Raw genomic sequence first — 14,894 nt, forward strand, 5'->3', positions numbered from 1 at the left:
CAGTACTCAAGTGACTTCCTCCATAGTCTTTCTTGGAGCACCACCACAACTGGATTCTGAGAAAAGAACACCATGGACTGTAACCATCCACAGAGGAAACATCTAGCTTCAGGAAGCAAAATTGTAAACTAAATCATAAAGCCTTCCCTCAACAAGCAAATGATAAAATCCAAGCTAAAAAGATACAGACTGTAGGGGGTGGGAGATCTTGAAATACCTTGCTAATACTTCCTAATAAAAGTATTTGCCACCTTTTAAGTTCTTTTATTATGTAGCTTTAGGCTCTTAACACAGTATAGCACTATGAGGTATTATTATTTTATTAGATATTTGTACAGAGCCCATCACCACACATTTAGATGTTTACAGTCAATTTTTTAAATAGACAATACACACAAACATATGAGTAACCCATAGGGGTGGCTCAGTGGAATTACCACTCTTTGGGCTATATTCTCTGCACCCAAGAGCTGTAAATTGCTATGATGACAGTTAATTAACAGTCTGCTAAATGATCTGTTCAGAGGTGGCTCCTAATAACAATAGACTAAAAATGGAATAAATTAAGACATTCTGCATTAAAAATAGATCTTTTTGGAAACAGAAGGCACCGTCTGCAGACCTGGGGGCAAATTGTGCCCATGATTATACCTATGCAACCATACGGTAACCTGTGTGGGGGATGGGTTGCAGAGCTGTCAGAGTTTGGCCTATAACTTATTAATTTTGTTGGGAATTTTTCATTCACTAACACAGAGGCAGCAGTGTTCTAGCAGACAGAGTCAGGAGAACTGGATTCTATCTGCTCGCTTGCTGTGTGACCTTAAGCAATTCAGTTCATCTTTCTCTGCCTCAATTACCCCAACAGTGAAATGTTGATACTTGTAAAGCACTTTGAGCTCTATAAAGAAAGTGAAACAATGGCAAATGAATATTGTAATAAATACATATAAGAAGGTTAGTAGCATCAATAGCATGGGACAAATGCATGATTTATGACTGTTTTTTACACAAGAATTCTAATAGAGCAAGTGGAATATAGGCCAGATGGTCAGGTTGCTGGATGAAATTTCTGTGAAGGAAAAAGAAGGGGCTTAAATCTATTCCAACTTTTTTTCTGGCAGAAACACGATAAAACTGTGAAATATCCTGGATTCATCAAACAGAGAAAGTAAAAACACTAGGCTAGAGGAAAAAACAAGGGAGGCAAGTGCATAATTTCATGCTTTGGTATACCAGCTTGACAAATAATAAATGTATGAACTATAGAAAACTGGGAAAATGGCCAAAATGGTGAGAGATATTTAAACTTCTTACAACATGCAATTAGAATTCACATTTGTTGTATTTGTTTTGTATATTACACACACAAAATAAAAAATGAGCAGGAAACAACTTTCCATGGATGAGACTTCCACATTTATTTTTCTTGAAAATGGCAGTGAAGTATCCTATGAAAGAGGCAGGGAATGAGAAAAGTGTAGATATACGTGACTGTACTTTGTGCTTCAAAATTACACTATTCATTTCAAAAACAAAAATGATATATTTTTAAATTTATAACAGTTCCTTGTATTTTCTTTTTTTGTTTAAAGATGTCAGCTTTCCAAATCTGTTTTCAAATGACACACTGCATAACAAATGATGGCACTTTTAACCAATATGGCGTTTCCATATTTACACCAATGAAAGAAATTTACAAGACATAATAGCATACAATCTCGACATTTAGTAATAGCAATAAAACAAGAAGGGCATCCATTTTATTTTTCTGTACAAACTATCATAACAAGACTTTTATTCACATTTTAAAAATCAGCTTTAATTTTATCTGACCTACACATTTTCCAAATTCATTTTACTCAATTCTCAAACCTTTCATCACATCGCCCACACCTTCACCAGACTACAGGAACTACAATTAGATCTAACGTCTAAACAGAGCAAGAAGTTCTCCCTTCCAATTTCTCTCTCACCTTCCTGATAAGTCCTTGAAAAAAAGCTCCTCCTTGTTCCTCCTTTTACTTCACTTTCACATTTCACCATCCAAACAGCAAACAGGCCATTCCATTTCTTCCCAAGCAAGATTAGAAGCTATAGCATTCCTCTGTGTAAACTTTCTGATGCTACACCCAAGAATCAGGTGACCCTGGGTATTGTTCTGCTCTGTAAGAGGGCCGTCTAGTGGAATAGAAGTCTACGTAATTTGTGGTTGATTTCAGTCCATATTGTGTCATGTAATCTGTAGTAGCTGGAAAATGAACTCGATCATCAAAATAGGGGTCTTCATAGCTATGTGGGGACTGCAAATATAATCTGTATGCATCATAGTTCTTTCTGCTGGAGTCATCTTGACTGTAGTACAATTGCTGATGCTGTTGACAAAATGGACAAATAAAAAATTAATTTTTAAAAATTAGATTTTGAGGGAAAAATATTTGAGTTTCTTTTTCTACCTTTGGGTGAGTTTTCAGAGTTGTGTGTATAATAGGCTTTATTGCATAGATGTAGCTATGTATTATCCATTCACGCAATGGAGTGGTGCAGTGATGTCTTTGCATACTGATCTCTAAAATGTTACTCTTTTAAGTCACTATGATTTTTCAGACCCATACTTCTCAGTGGGTGCAGCTCCACCAATTGGGCCAGTATCCCACAGAAGACTTTTTTTTTTTTTTTTTTTTTAAAGAACAAGTGTGAAGTCTAACCAAAGGTTAGATGAAATAGAGGAAAAAATTCTTCACCCCCCCATCTACTCTACACCCTCCACAAGTGCAACTAAACCCACATGGAATCACAGGTCTGGGGGGAAGAGAAGTAGACACAGCCATATTTACTATCAAACATTCAGATAACAAAAGTATCTTTAGATTGCATGGATTATGACTCTCCCTTCAGAAACTACAAAAAAGGCAAGTCAGGAAATGGGTCTCACAAACCAGTCACAACAAGAATAGATGAATAATTAAAGTCAAGTGATTAAAAAAAGGAAATACAGAGGCAATAAACTGGTAAGTTATTTCCAGTTACAATAACACTCTCTAAAAAACTATTTATTAGAAGTGCTTTTATTCACATTTTACTCTCCCTTTAGTTCTACTAAAACAAACAATACTATCATTATATGTTGAGCCTTGCTATCAGTATTCTTTTAAAATGAGATTTCAAAAATTACCTGTAGCCGTCTATTTTGTTCTCTTGCTGGTGAGGAATAGGAACTGATGTAAATCGGTGAAGGTTTGCTGGACCCTGTAAGAAAATATAGTATTTTATCATTTAATGTCTGTCAACAACTTTAGTTTTTACAGTGCCTATAACAAATGAAAGTGGCACTTGTATATTTAGAAACTTTCACATCTTGCTAGTCCCTCCCTGTGTTGAAATCAGTGGAATTGTTTTATAAGGGCCTGACATGGTCTACTATATCAAGATAGTGTCACTACTGTAATGACATCTAAAGTATTAATGACAGTGGGTAAAACGTGCACCTTGCATATTATTGTGTTTTGTTTTTTTAAATAAAATCTACAACCTTTCCTTCTAATTTATTTCCATGGCACTGGGATTGAGGTTTTCCTTATGCTGAACATGAAGGCAGAGTCCATTGGAACATATTTAAAGTTACAGTTGGGAAATGTTTTTGTTTTCTGTGGTTATTTTAATAGGTTTTCTTCAGTAAGTCTGAGGTGAAGAGAGAGTAGGCACCTGACCACAGAGATAGGTGAAGCATGAGTATTTTCTGCCCTCCGTTTATATCTATAAATAACTTAGAGTGAGGAATCTATCCCAGCTTGGAACTGAAACAAGATTTATGGGTCCAAAAGTAGAAGATTTACTAGTTGGGGTAAAAGAGAATCTCCATTAGCTGTCAGCAGCAGTAGAACCTTAATCTTCTTCCTAGGGTGTTGCCACTAGAGGGCAAAATCATTACCCTCGGTAAAAAGCAACAGAGGGTCCTGTGGCACCTTTGAGACTAACAGAAGTACTGGGAGCATAAGCTTTTGTGGGTAAGAACCTCACTTCTTCAGATGCAAGAAGCTTGCATCTGAAGAAGTGAGGTTCTTACCCACGAAAGCTTATGCTCCCAGTACTTCTGTTAGTCTCAAAGGTGCCACAGGACCCTCTGTTGTTTTTTACAGATTCAGACTAACACGGCTACCCCTCTGATACATTACCCTCGGTGAAAATCAAAAATGAATCATCATAAAGGGGAGTAGTAACTGAACATTGGCAGTAAAATGACTTCCCCTGGATATGTACTCTGAGGGCTTGTACTTAGGACTTCTGGATTGTAAAGCATGAGCCTTTACTGACTGAACTAAAAGATCAGGTAATTATCTAAATGCAGGAAAAGACTCACATAATCCTTTATATATGTTTTAGCCATTACAGGGAACAAAACATCATGGTGTTAGTGTGGGCTACAATAAGTTAAGTGCGAGCAGGATGTTTTGAGCTCAAGATAGACTGGAAACCACAAATTCCTCAATTCTAATCTTTGCTCTGCCATCAACTCTACCTGTTGCTTTGATCAAATTACCTGACGATTAGCTTTCACCTTAGATTCCCCTTATGTAAAATGGTGATATGCCATCTATCATCTACCTCGAAAGGAACAAACCCCATACCTATAACAAATTAGTTTATTGTTGGCCGAAAAACAAACAAACCAAAAAAAAAAGTTATGTGATGCGTCTATGCAAAAACTGTTACTTTACAACAATGCCAGCCGGACAAATAAATCTCACAATATATGTTTTAACAGGCATTTCCTTAGAAAAGAACATTGTATTTGCAATGTAGCATTCCTGATGTAAAACACCCATTTACTGCCATAGTAACCATACATCATTAGTAAACAGTAGTGTGAAATCACAGCTTAAAAGACAACAGCACAAATGAGATCTGTCCCTCAGCAGCAGTTAAATTGCCTCAGGATTTTGTTGTTGTTGTTTAATAAACCAGCTTTTTAAATAAGGAATTTGTGTTTTTCCCTGTTTACTCTGCCTTACTTGGGGAGCATAATAATATTTAAGACAGTTGAGATCAGGGAGAATATGAAGTCTTGGCATATTTCCCCCCTAATATTTATGAATAAAGACATAAAATAAAAATAAATATTCAACAACATGGTTTGATTATAAATGTTCAGTTTGGTATAATCAAAGATCACTTTTAAATGGTAAGCCCCACATGTGTTGTTATTCACTGAACCACAACCTTTCCACATTTTTAAAGACAAATATGTAACCTGATCTCTTCTTTTTTGGGTAAATTGGGCATTTCTAAGAGAAACAGCAAAAAATAACCGAAACAAAAATCCCATTCTGACACACACACAGTAAAATTAATAAATAAAAATGAACAAAAAAACAATGTAAAAAGTACAGAAGCATAAGTAACTGAATCTCAGGGCAGCTGAGATGTCAAGATACATACCAGTTTTTACTTACACAAATTCCTTTGCAGCACAATATTTAAGTTGGCTTCAAATTTTATTACATTGATGCATTGTTTTTAAAACAACAAATGCAAAACAACAGTATAAAACGGTCATATCTGGGAGGAAAGTGATTTGCTCAAGGAATCAATGGTGAACAACTGACATAGCATTATTGTTCAAGACAATTTTGTTGCTGCTGAGGAATGCAACAAAAATAGTCCAATCACTAGTTTTTAACTGCACACAGTACATTGTCCCAGGCCGAAAGAGTATTTTAGAAGCATTTTGTTTAGCATAAATCTAACTGGTCTCTTACCAGTATATGTGTCTTTATGCGTAATGACATCACCTTGGCTATTGTAATACTGCATAGAAGGTTGTGTCCTATTGTATTCAGAACGAGGTTCTCTAATTCCTAACAGTGCTGGCGATGAAGATGTGCTGCCAACTGATGAAAAGGAGGTAAGAGAAAGAAAGAGCATCAGTGTCTGAAAAAACTTAGGGAAATGAGAGTGATAGCTGGAGATATGACAATGAGTTTGGTTACAGAATCATCACCACTCTAAAAAATATTGTCTGGTACAAGTGAGGCCAAATGTCTTCAACAACCCACGAATCATGAGAACACTGAACGACCACACTTCATCAGAACAATGGTGCATCTAGCCCAGTATCCTATCTTCTGTCTGTGGCCAATGCCAGATGCTTCAGAGGGAATCAAGAGAACAGGGCAATTATCAGCTTCTGGCAGTTAGGTGCTTAGAACACCCAGAGCATGGGGTTGCATCCCATATCATCTTGGCTAATAGCCATTGATGGACCGATACTCCAGGAACTTATCTATTTTTTTTTTAAAACCAGTTATACTTTTGGCCTTCACAACATCTCCTGGCAATGAATTCCACAGGTTGATTGTGCGTTGTGTGAAGAAGTACTTCCTTTTGTTTGCTTTAAACCTGCTACCCATTATTAATATCATTGGGTGACCTCTGATTCTTGTGTTATGTGAAGGGGTAAAAAATACTTATTAACTTTCTCCACACCATTCATGATTTTGTAGACCTCTATCATACGCCCCCTTTTTTCCAAGTTGAAAAGTCCCAGTCTTATTAATCGCTCCTCATATGGAAGTTGTTCCATACTCCTAATAATTTTTGTTGCCCTTTTCTGAACCTTTTCCAATTTCAATATATCTTTTTTGAGATGGGGTGACCACATCTGCATGCAGTATTCAAGGTGTGGGTGTACCAAGCATTTGTATGGTGGCACTATGATATTTTATATATATTTTAGATATCTTATCTATCTCTTCCCTAATGGTTCCTAACATTTTTAGATTTTTTTTTTGACTGCTGCTGCATATTGAGCACATGTTTTCAGAGAACAATCCACAATGACTCCAAGAACTCTTTCTTGAGTGGTAACAGCTAATTTAGACCCCATCAGTTTGCATGTATAATTGGAATTATGTTTTCCAATGTGCATTACTTTGCATTTATCAACACTGAATTTCATCAGCCATTTTGTTTCACAGTCACCCAGTTTTGTGAGAGCCTTTTACTCCTTGCAATCTGCTTTGGACTTAACTATCCAGAGTAATTTTATGTCGTCTGCAAATTTTGCCACCTCACTATTTACCCCTTTTTCCAGATCATTGATGAAAATATTGAACAGCACTGGTTCCATACAGATCCTTGGGGAACACCGCTATTTACCTCTCTACATTCTAAAAACTGACCATTTATTCCTACCATTTCCTGTCATGAGAGGACCTTCCTTCTTATACCATGATTGCTTTCTTTGCTTGAGAGCCTTTGGTGAGGGACCTTGTCAAAGGCTTTCTGAAAGTCAAAGTACATTATATCCCTGTGTACATGTTTGTTGACCCCTTCAAAAATTCTAACAGATTGGTAAGGCTTGATTTCCCTTTACAAAAGCTGTGTGGACTCTTCCCCAACAAATTGTGTTCATTTATGTGTTTGGTAATTTTGTTCTTTACTGTAATGTCAACCAATTTGCCTGGTACTGAAGTTAGGCTTACTGGCCTGTAATTGCTAGGATTGCTTCTGGAACCTTTTTAAAAATTTGCGTCAAATTAAATTATCCTCCAGTCATCTGGCACAGAAGCTGATTTAAGTAATAGGTTACATACCACTGTTAGTAGTTCTGCAACTTCATATCTGAGTGCTTTCAGAACTCTTGGGTGAATACCATCTGGTCTGGGTGACTTATTACTGTTTATCAATTTGGTCAAAAACTTCCTCTAATGACACCTCTATCTGGGATAGTTCCATAGATTTGCTACACAAAAAGATTAGCTCAGGTGTAGGAATCTCCCGCACATCCTCTGCAACGAGGACCAATGCAAAGAAATCATTTAGCTTCTCTGCAATGGCCTTGTGTTCCTTGAGTGCTACTTTAGCACCTTGATTGTCCAGTGGCCTCAATGATTGTTTAGCAGGCTTCCTGCTTCTGAGGTACTTAAAAACATTTTTGTGTCTTTTGCTAGTTGCTCTTCAAATTCTTTTTTGACTTACCTAATTATACTTTTACGCTTGACTTGCCAGAATTTATGCTCCTTTATTTTCCTCAGCAGAATTTAACTTCCGATTTTTAAATGCTCTGTTTGCCTTTAACCGCTTCTTTTACTGGGATGTTTAGCCATGGTGGCACTTTTTGGTCCTCTTACTATATTTTTTAATTTGGGGTATACGTTTAACATGAGCCTCTGTTATGCTGTTTCCACTCAGCTTGCAGGCATTTCACTCTTGTGACTGTACCTTTTAATTTCCATTTGACTAGCTTCCTCATTTTTGTGTAGTTCCCCTGTCTGAAGGTAAATGCTACTGAGGGGTTCTTTGGGATTTTCCCTCCCACAAGGATGTCATATTTAATTATATTATGGTTGCTACTACTGAGCAGTTCAGCTATATGCACCTTTTGGACCAGATCCCGTGCTCCACTCAGGACTAAATCTCCCCTTGCGGGTTCCAGGACTAGCTACTCCAAGAAGCAGTAATTAATGCTGTCTTGAAACTTTATCTCAGCATTCTGTCCTGAGGTGACATCTACCCAGTCAATACAGGGATAGTTGAAATCCCCCATTATTATTGAGTTTTCTATTTTTGTAGCCTCTCTAATCTGGAGAATTCACAATCATCATCACCAGCCTAGTTAGGTGGTCAAATGCTATATTCCTACTGCTATACTCGTTGTTATTTAAGCATTAAATTTCTATCCATAGAGATTCTATTGTACCATTTGATTCATTTAAGATTTTTTACTATATTGGACTCCATACTTTCGTTTACATATAGTGCCACTCCACCATCAGCATGATCTACTCTGTCATTCCTATATATTTTGCACACTGGTATTACTGTGTCCCATTGATTATTGTTGTTCCACTGTTTCTGTGATGCCTATTATATCAATATCCTCATTTAATACTAGGCATTCAAGTTTACCCATCTTAATATTTAGACTTTTTGCATTTGTACACAAGCACTTATAAAATTTGTCACTTTTTAGCTGCCTACCATTATGTGATGCAATTGAATGGGGACTTTTTCATTTGATTGTTTCTCTTCAGTTCCTACCTATACTTTATCAACATAGAGTATCCCCATTAATAGACCCTCCCCTACGGGATGTTTCTGTCCGAACTGTGTGCTCCTCTGCATCTATCGGCTTTCCACCAGCCCCTTAGTTTAAAAACTCCTCTATGACCCTTTTTAATTTTACATGCCAGCAATCTGGTTTCTGCTTTGGTTTAGGTAGAGCCCATCTTTCCAGTATAGGCTCCTCCTTCACGAAAAGGTTTCCCAGATACTAATAAACCTAAACCCCTTCTCCCTATATCCTTGTTACATCTATGCATTGAGACCCTGCTGTTCTGCCTGTCTAACTGGCCCTGTGTGTGAAACTGGAAGCATTTCAGAGAATGCCACCGTGTAGGTCCTGGACTTCAATGTCTTATCTAGCAGCCTAAATTTGGCCTCCAGAATCTCTCCTCCCCAGCACTGCACATATGCCTGTCCAAATGTCTTGAGAGATCCACAACCTTCACATTTGGCAGGTAATTCACTAAGCGGTTCTCCTGGTCATCAGCTATCTATATTTCTTATGATCAAATCTCCCATTACTATTACCAGTCTCTTCCTAATAACTGGGATTCATGTCTCCTAACAACAAACACTTTGAAGGAAGTATTATTATAGTATATACATATTATATGCATAAATCATACTGTGTTTTGTTTTGTAACAAAATATAAAAGAAAACCCTTAATTCCAATGCACTGGTCTGAAAAGCAAGACTGATAAGTAATCTAAGGGCTAAAAACTGTAATATCACTGAAAGTAAGGTAGGCACATTCAAAGATACCCTGAAGTTCTAAAAGAGACATACTAGATCCCCCTCAAATGGAAAAGCCCTTCAGGCAACCTGTCCACAAAGAGGGATATTAACAGACCTGACTGAATGATAGGTGACATTTGCTGATTTGTTGTAGACAAGGAAGGATGTGATTTGAATCTGTCTCGTTCCAATGTTGATACTGGTGTAATAAAATGATTCTGATTCCATCCATCCTGTGGAGTGGGAAAAGGAGTATGTCAAAATGAATTACATTTCATTAAAATAAATGGTTCAGAATCATTGTGAAGCTGTTTCCAGACGAATGCTAATTTTGTCAGAACCATACTTGTAATTTACCTTTTTATAAATGCTACGGAGGTCTCGGTATTGCCATAATGTATTCAATACCTGAGCTGCTGCCTTGACCACTTTAAGTGATGATCTAAGAAGATAAAGAATATTCTATTATTATACAGGATTGACTCTTGTAAAGAAAGTGCATGTACGCATTACAGCTTGAAACACTATGTGAAATGGGCTGGGTAGTCTCAGCCTAAGGCCCAGTGAACAGATTACCATGTCACAAAAATTCCACTACTGCAACTAACAGTCATATTGGCAGTCTCAGCAAAGAGGCTGTATAGGACTGTAAGACACAGCTTGACACTAGAAGTGATCCCTTCAGGTGAGCCTTGAAACACATGAAAAAGCAGTATGGGTATGTCTACAACACAAACAAAAAAAAAGCAGCGGCTGGCTTGGGCTCGTGAGGCTTAGGCAGCGGGGCTGTTTCATTGTTTTGTAAACTTCTAGGTCCCAGAGCTCAGGCTCCAGCCTGAGCCCGGAAGTCTACATGGCAATGAAACAGCCCCACAGCCCGAGCCTGATCCAGCTGGCATGGGCCAGCCGGGGGTTTTTCTTTGTTGTGTAGACATACTCTATGGGGTAGTCAGGACTGCTAGTGTCTGTGGTGTATGTGTTTGTGAATAAACTTCTCTCTCCAGGGCTGTCAATCCAGCACACTTCATGAAAGCATATGTTACATAAAATAACATTCAAATATATCATAATAAATCATTTACACTTCTGCCTTTAAAGCAATCATCCTATACAAATATAAAGATTATTGTAGGCAGGGCTGGTAGCTAGTAATAACATTGCCTGTCTCTTCCCATTATAAGATCCTGTTTTCAGTTTCTTATAACTTTGCCACACTTTACCATTTGGGCTGAAATGTTCTGTGTCAGGTATCTGCCTCAGGCTATTTATTTATTTATAAGTTTCAGCAATTTCCAGGAACAAGGCAAGGAAAAAAATACACTTCTGCCACGTTAAAAAATTCTGGGGACTTTTTCTATGACAAGCAATAGCGCCCCCATGCATTGGAGCAGGAACTTGAAATATGGCAGGGGGTAGCCTTTGTATCAGGGATATGCCTTTTGCTGTCCCTGTTAAAATCTACTCCAGTTTAACCAAGTTATAAACTTTAAAAAAAAAAACCAACAAATCGCAGTTCCCACATTCTCAGTAGAGACTTAGATTTTAGCAGCTAAATTCCCCAAAGATTTCATCTTCACTGAGCATGCTCCATCCCCTCATAGCTTCTACTGCTGACAGGACTGTGCATGCACCATCCCCACAGAGTGACTAGAGGGGGATGGGAGAGAGAAACCATGACTTAGTGCTGGGATGGTGGAGTGAAAAAACACAGATTAGCTGGGCAAAGAGGCTGAGACTAGGGACCAGTAGGGGTGAGGAACGGGGCAGGGAAGAGAGGAGACAGATCTGACAAGAAACGGTTACTTAACTGCGGTTCTTTGAGGTGTGATGCAGACGTGAATTCCACTTAGGTGTGTGCATGGCCCAGTGCAATGAGTGACAATTTTGCCTAGCAGTATCCGTAGAGGGGGATCGCTCGCACCTTGAGGCTGTAGCCTCCCCTGGCTATATAAGGCATTGCTGCCCCAACCCCCCTCAGATGCACTTTCAGTGAGCTAAGTGCAAGTCCCAACGACTGAAGATGCAGCAGGTACCCCAAGATGTCATTGATAGAAGCTAGTGTTGGTTGAATTTTATGAGCCAATGACCACACTGAAAACAGCTTCCTTTTAGCTGAATAGGCCATTCTGGTAGAAAACTTTCTATTGTTGAGTAGGGCCTGTTCAGCTGTCACCAAACTCTGCTCTTCCTCCTCATTTAGCCACGAAGCTACCCCGTGAGATGTAGGGGACTGAATGCAATGTGTGACTGTGATTCTTTGTGAGCAGGTCAGGATGGAGAGGATGGGGTATGGGAGACTGAACTGACAATGCGGGAAAGTCAGAGAACCAGCACTGCCTCAGCCATGTTGGGACAATGAGAATGAGCTTGGTCCAATCTGCTTTCAGCTTGAGGATGATCTGTGGGATGATCGGGTTTTGGGGAAAAGCACACAGGCAAGCCAAATGCCAGCTAAGATGGAAAGCATCAGACAGGGAGCCCAGACTGAGGCCTCTTGAGAGCAAAACAGGTGACGTTTCCTGTTGTCCCTTGTAGCAAACAGGTCGATTGTCGGAATGCCCACGCTATGAAGATGACCCAGAGGACACTTCTCTTCTGAGACCTTTAGGGAAAAATTCCTGCTCAGATGGTCTACGAGATGATTCAGGACTCTGGGCAATTGGTCAGCTATTGGTTAGTGCTCTCTGTAAAGGGCTTCACTCACCACTGTAGCACCACCTGCTGGCTGTCTTGGGAATTAGCTCTGCATGTTAATGCGCCCTCTTTGGGTGGTGCCTTGCTGCTATCACTCCTGGTTTAGGACCCATGTCTCTCCAAGGAATGCAGCATCCTTTTCTGCGACACATACTGTGCTCCCCACTTCCGGGACCTGCAGTCCACTGTTTAGCCATTTCCCTTAGGGGCTACTGCAGTGAATTGTCTGGCCACTTCCTCATGCCCCAGCATCCTCTTTGACCTTGCCTCAGGGCCTCAGCAGCCAGCCAGGAGCTTTCTCGCTCCCCCGGTCCCTACTAGCAGCACTGCTCTGTCCAGGGTGCTAGCAGTTCTCTCAGCCCTCCAGAGACACAATCCTTTCTCCCTGGGCTCCTAGCAGAGAACTGCCAGCCTCTGCCCTGCAGCTCCCTTTTTATATGAGGCTGTTGGCTGCTCCTGTCAATCCTTCCCTAATTGGCTGCCTCCAGTGCAGCCTCCCTAGGGCTGCTTTTAACCCCTACCAGTGAGGGGCAGCTGCCCCATCACACTCTCCTTGATGCAGAACTGCCACAATCTGATTGCCTCTTGGGACAGAATCCTGGAACACATTCCCCCTTGCTTGTTCACATAATGCATTGTGGTGGTATCGTTGTAAGTATGTGAACCATTGAGCCCGATACGGTCCAGAAAAGCATGACATGCATTGTAGAAGACCTGAAGCTCCAGCAAATTGATAAGGACTCCTGCTCCAACCACAGACCTTGAACTTCAGCAACCCCAGGTGTGCTGCCCATCAGGGAGGCATCAGTGACAGCAGACCTGGTTCACAAGGGCCAGAGGGAATGCCCTGGCAAACATTCTCTGGACATATCCACCACTGCAAGGAGTCCAGGACCAATTAAGAAAGATGAACCAATCTGTTTAGGGGGTGAAGAGTTGGATGGTAAACCATCCTGAGCCACATTTGGAGAGGGATGAAGGTGCATCTTTGCTACTGGACCATCTGGGTGCAAGCTATACTAAGGGTACTAATTAACTATATACAACTAGAAAAGTCACTAAAAATAGAGGGTTTGCGAGGTGAAAATCACACAGAACTCTGACTCCAGCTGGGGCGGAAGAAAGAACAGAGGGAGGTCAAGGTGACATTGCCTCATATAGCTAAATGAGATGCTACGGCACAAGGCATGAGTGCCTCCCCTCTATGGATTCTGCTAGGTAAAATTTATGGCTCTGGTGCACACACACCTAAGTGGAATACAGAGCTGCATCTACTTGAAGAAGAAGCAGCTGAGGTTCAGGGGTGGAGAACTGTGACTGACTGCTCAAAGAGACTGGGATAAGGAGCCAGGAGACTGAAATTGGATGAGAAACCTGGGCAGATAGATTGGGACTGGGTGTCAGTGTGGAGGAAGGAGGAATGTGAGCCATAGACTGGACAAGAAGCCAGGAGTAGGGAACAGGGACTGACTGGTCAAAGAGATTGGGGCTGGGATAAGAAGCCATGGGAATGGATAGGCAAGGGGACTGGGACAGGGCATGGAGCTAATGGTTAGGTAGAGACAAGATCGGGAAAGGTTGGAGAGGATGGGGCAGAAGGGGTCAAGCTTGGAGGAAATGGTAGTGTCTGTGCCCATTAGATCACTGTCTCCTCCGCAGCCTAGAATGGAAACCAAGATCTATGAGTTTCACCATTCCTCTGCTTTCAGCAAATATATATGAAACCTATGGGCAAAATGTCCCATACCCATCTAATGCTGGTCATTCAGTGCGCAGGATGGACCTTCTCTGGAAATAAATCAGGGTGGTGTGGTAAAGGAGGCTCTTGTCTTTAGGATCCCTGCATCATTTGTTGCACAAATTGGAAGGTGTGTCATGAATGAGGCAGGAGTCTGCTACAACAGACAGGAGGGCCTCATGGTAATAGAAGCTGAATGCTGCCCTGAAGAATTGGATTTTATCACTCCCTCTACCACATAGTTTCCATGTGATACTAGTCAGATCATTTCATTCAAACTTTTCACAGGTGGTCATTACTTAGGCACCCCTCATTTTCTGGCTGCCCAACTTGATACCCCTGGAGTCTAATTTACAGCTGTACTGAGTACTCACAACTGCAACTAAAGGTAATGGAAGCTGGGCTTTGAACATATAAAATGCTATGTAATCGTAAGTACTCTGAATAATTAGGCTGTAAGCATCTCATATTGGGCACCCAAAATTAGTGGATACTGTTGACCTTAATCTCGCTGTGCCTTGGGTCCTCAGCTGTAAAAAGAGGATAATACCTTCTCATCTCACAGGGTTATTACAAAAATAAAATTAATTAATGACTGGGAAGCACTCAGATATTACAGTGATGAGCACCAGAGAAAAGCCCATGAAGAAATTAAGAATT

General features: G+C 40.2%; 1 protein-coding gene across 6 annotated transcripts in view; it reads right to left on the minus strand.

The window, feature by feature from the left end:
* Positions 1-296: 296 nt before the first annotated feature.
* The window catches only part of PKP4 (plakophilin 4), a 214,697-nt gene continuing 200,099 nt past the window's right edge, over positions 297-14,894 (minus strand). For 5 of the 6 annotated variants that reach the window (XM_054043462.1, XM_054043461.1, XM_054043466.1 and 2 more), the window contains 5 exons: positions 10,160-10,244; positions 9,918-10,035; positions 5,760-5,891; positions 3,176-3,249; positions 297-2,375 (listed from right to left, as the gene is read on the minus strand). In XM_054043462.1, the coding sequence (XP_053899437.1) occupies positions 2,127-2,375; positions 3,176-3,249; positions 5,760-5,891; positions 9,918-10,035; positions 10,160-10,244 (658 nt within the window). In that variant the 3' untranslated portion in view covers positions 297-2,126. The remainder of the gene's footprint in view (positions 2,376-3,175; positions 3,250-5,759; positions 5,892-9,917; positions 10,036-10,159; positions 10,245-14,894) is intronic. The other variant, XM_054043463.1, reaches the window with a different exon arrangement.

Source organism: Malaclemys terrapin, chromosome 11 (assembly GCF_027887155.1).
Source record: "Malaclemys terrapin pileata isolate rMalTer1 chromosome 11, rMalTer1.hap1, whole genome shotgun sequence".
NCBI lineage: Eukaryota > Metazoa > Chordata > Testudines > Emydidae > Malaclemys > Malaclemys terrapin.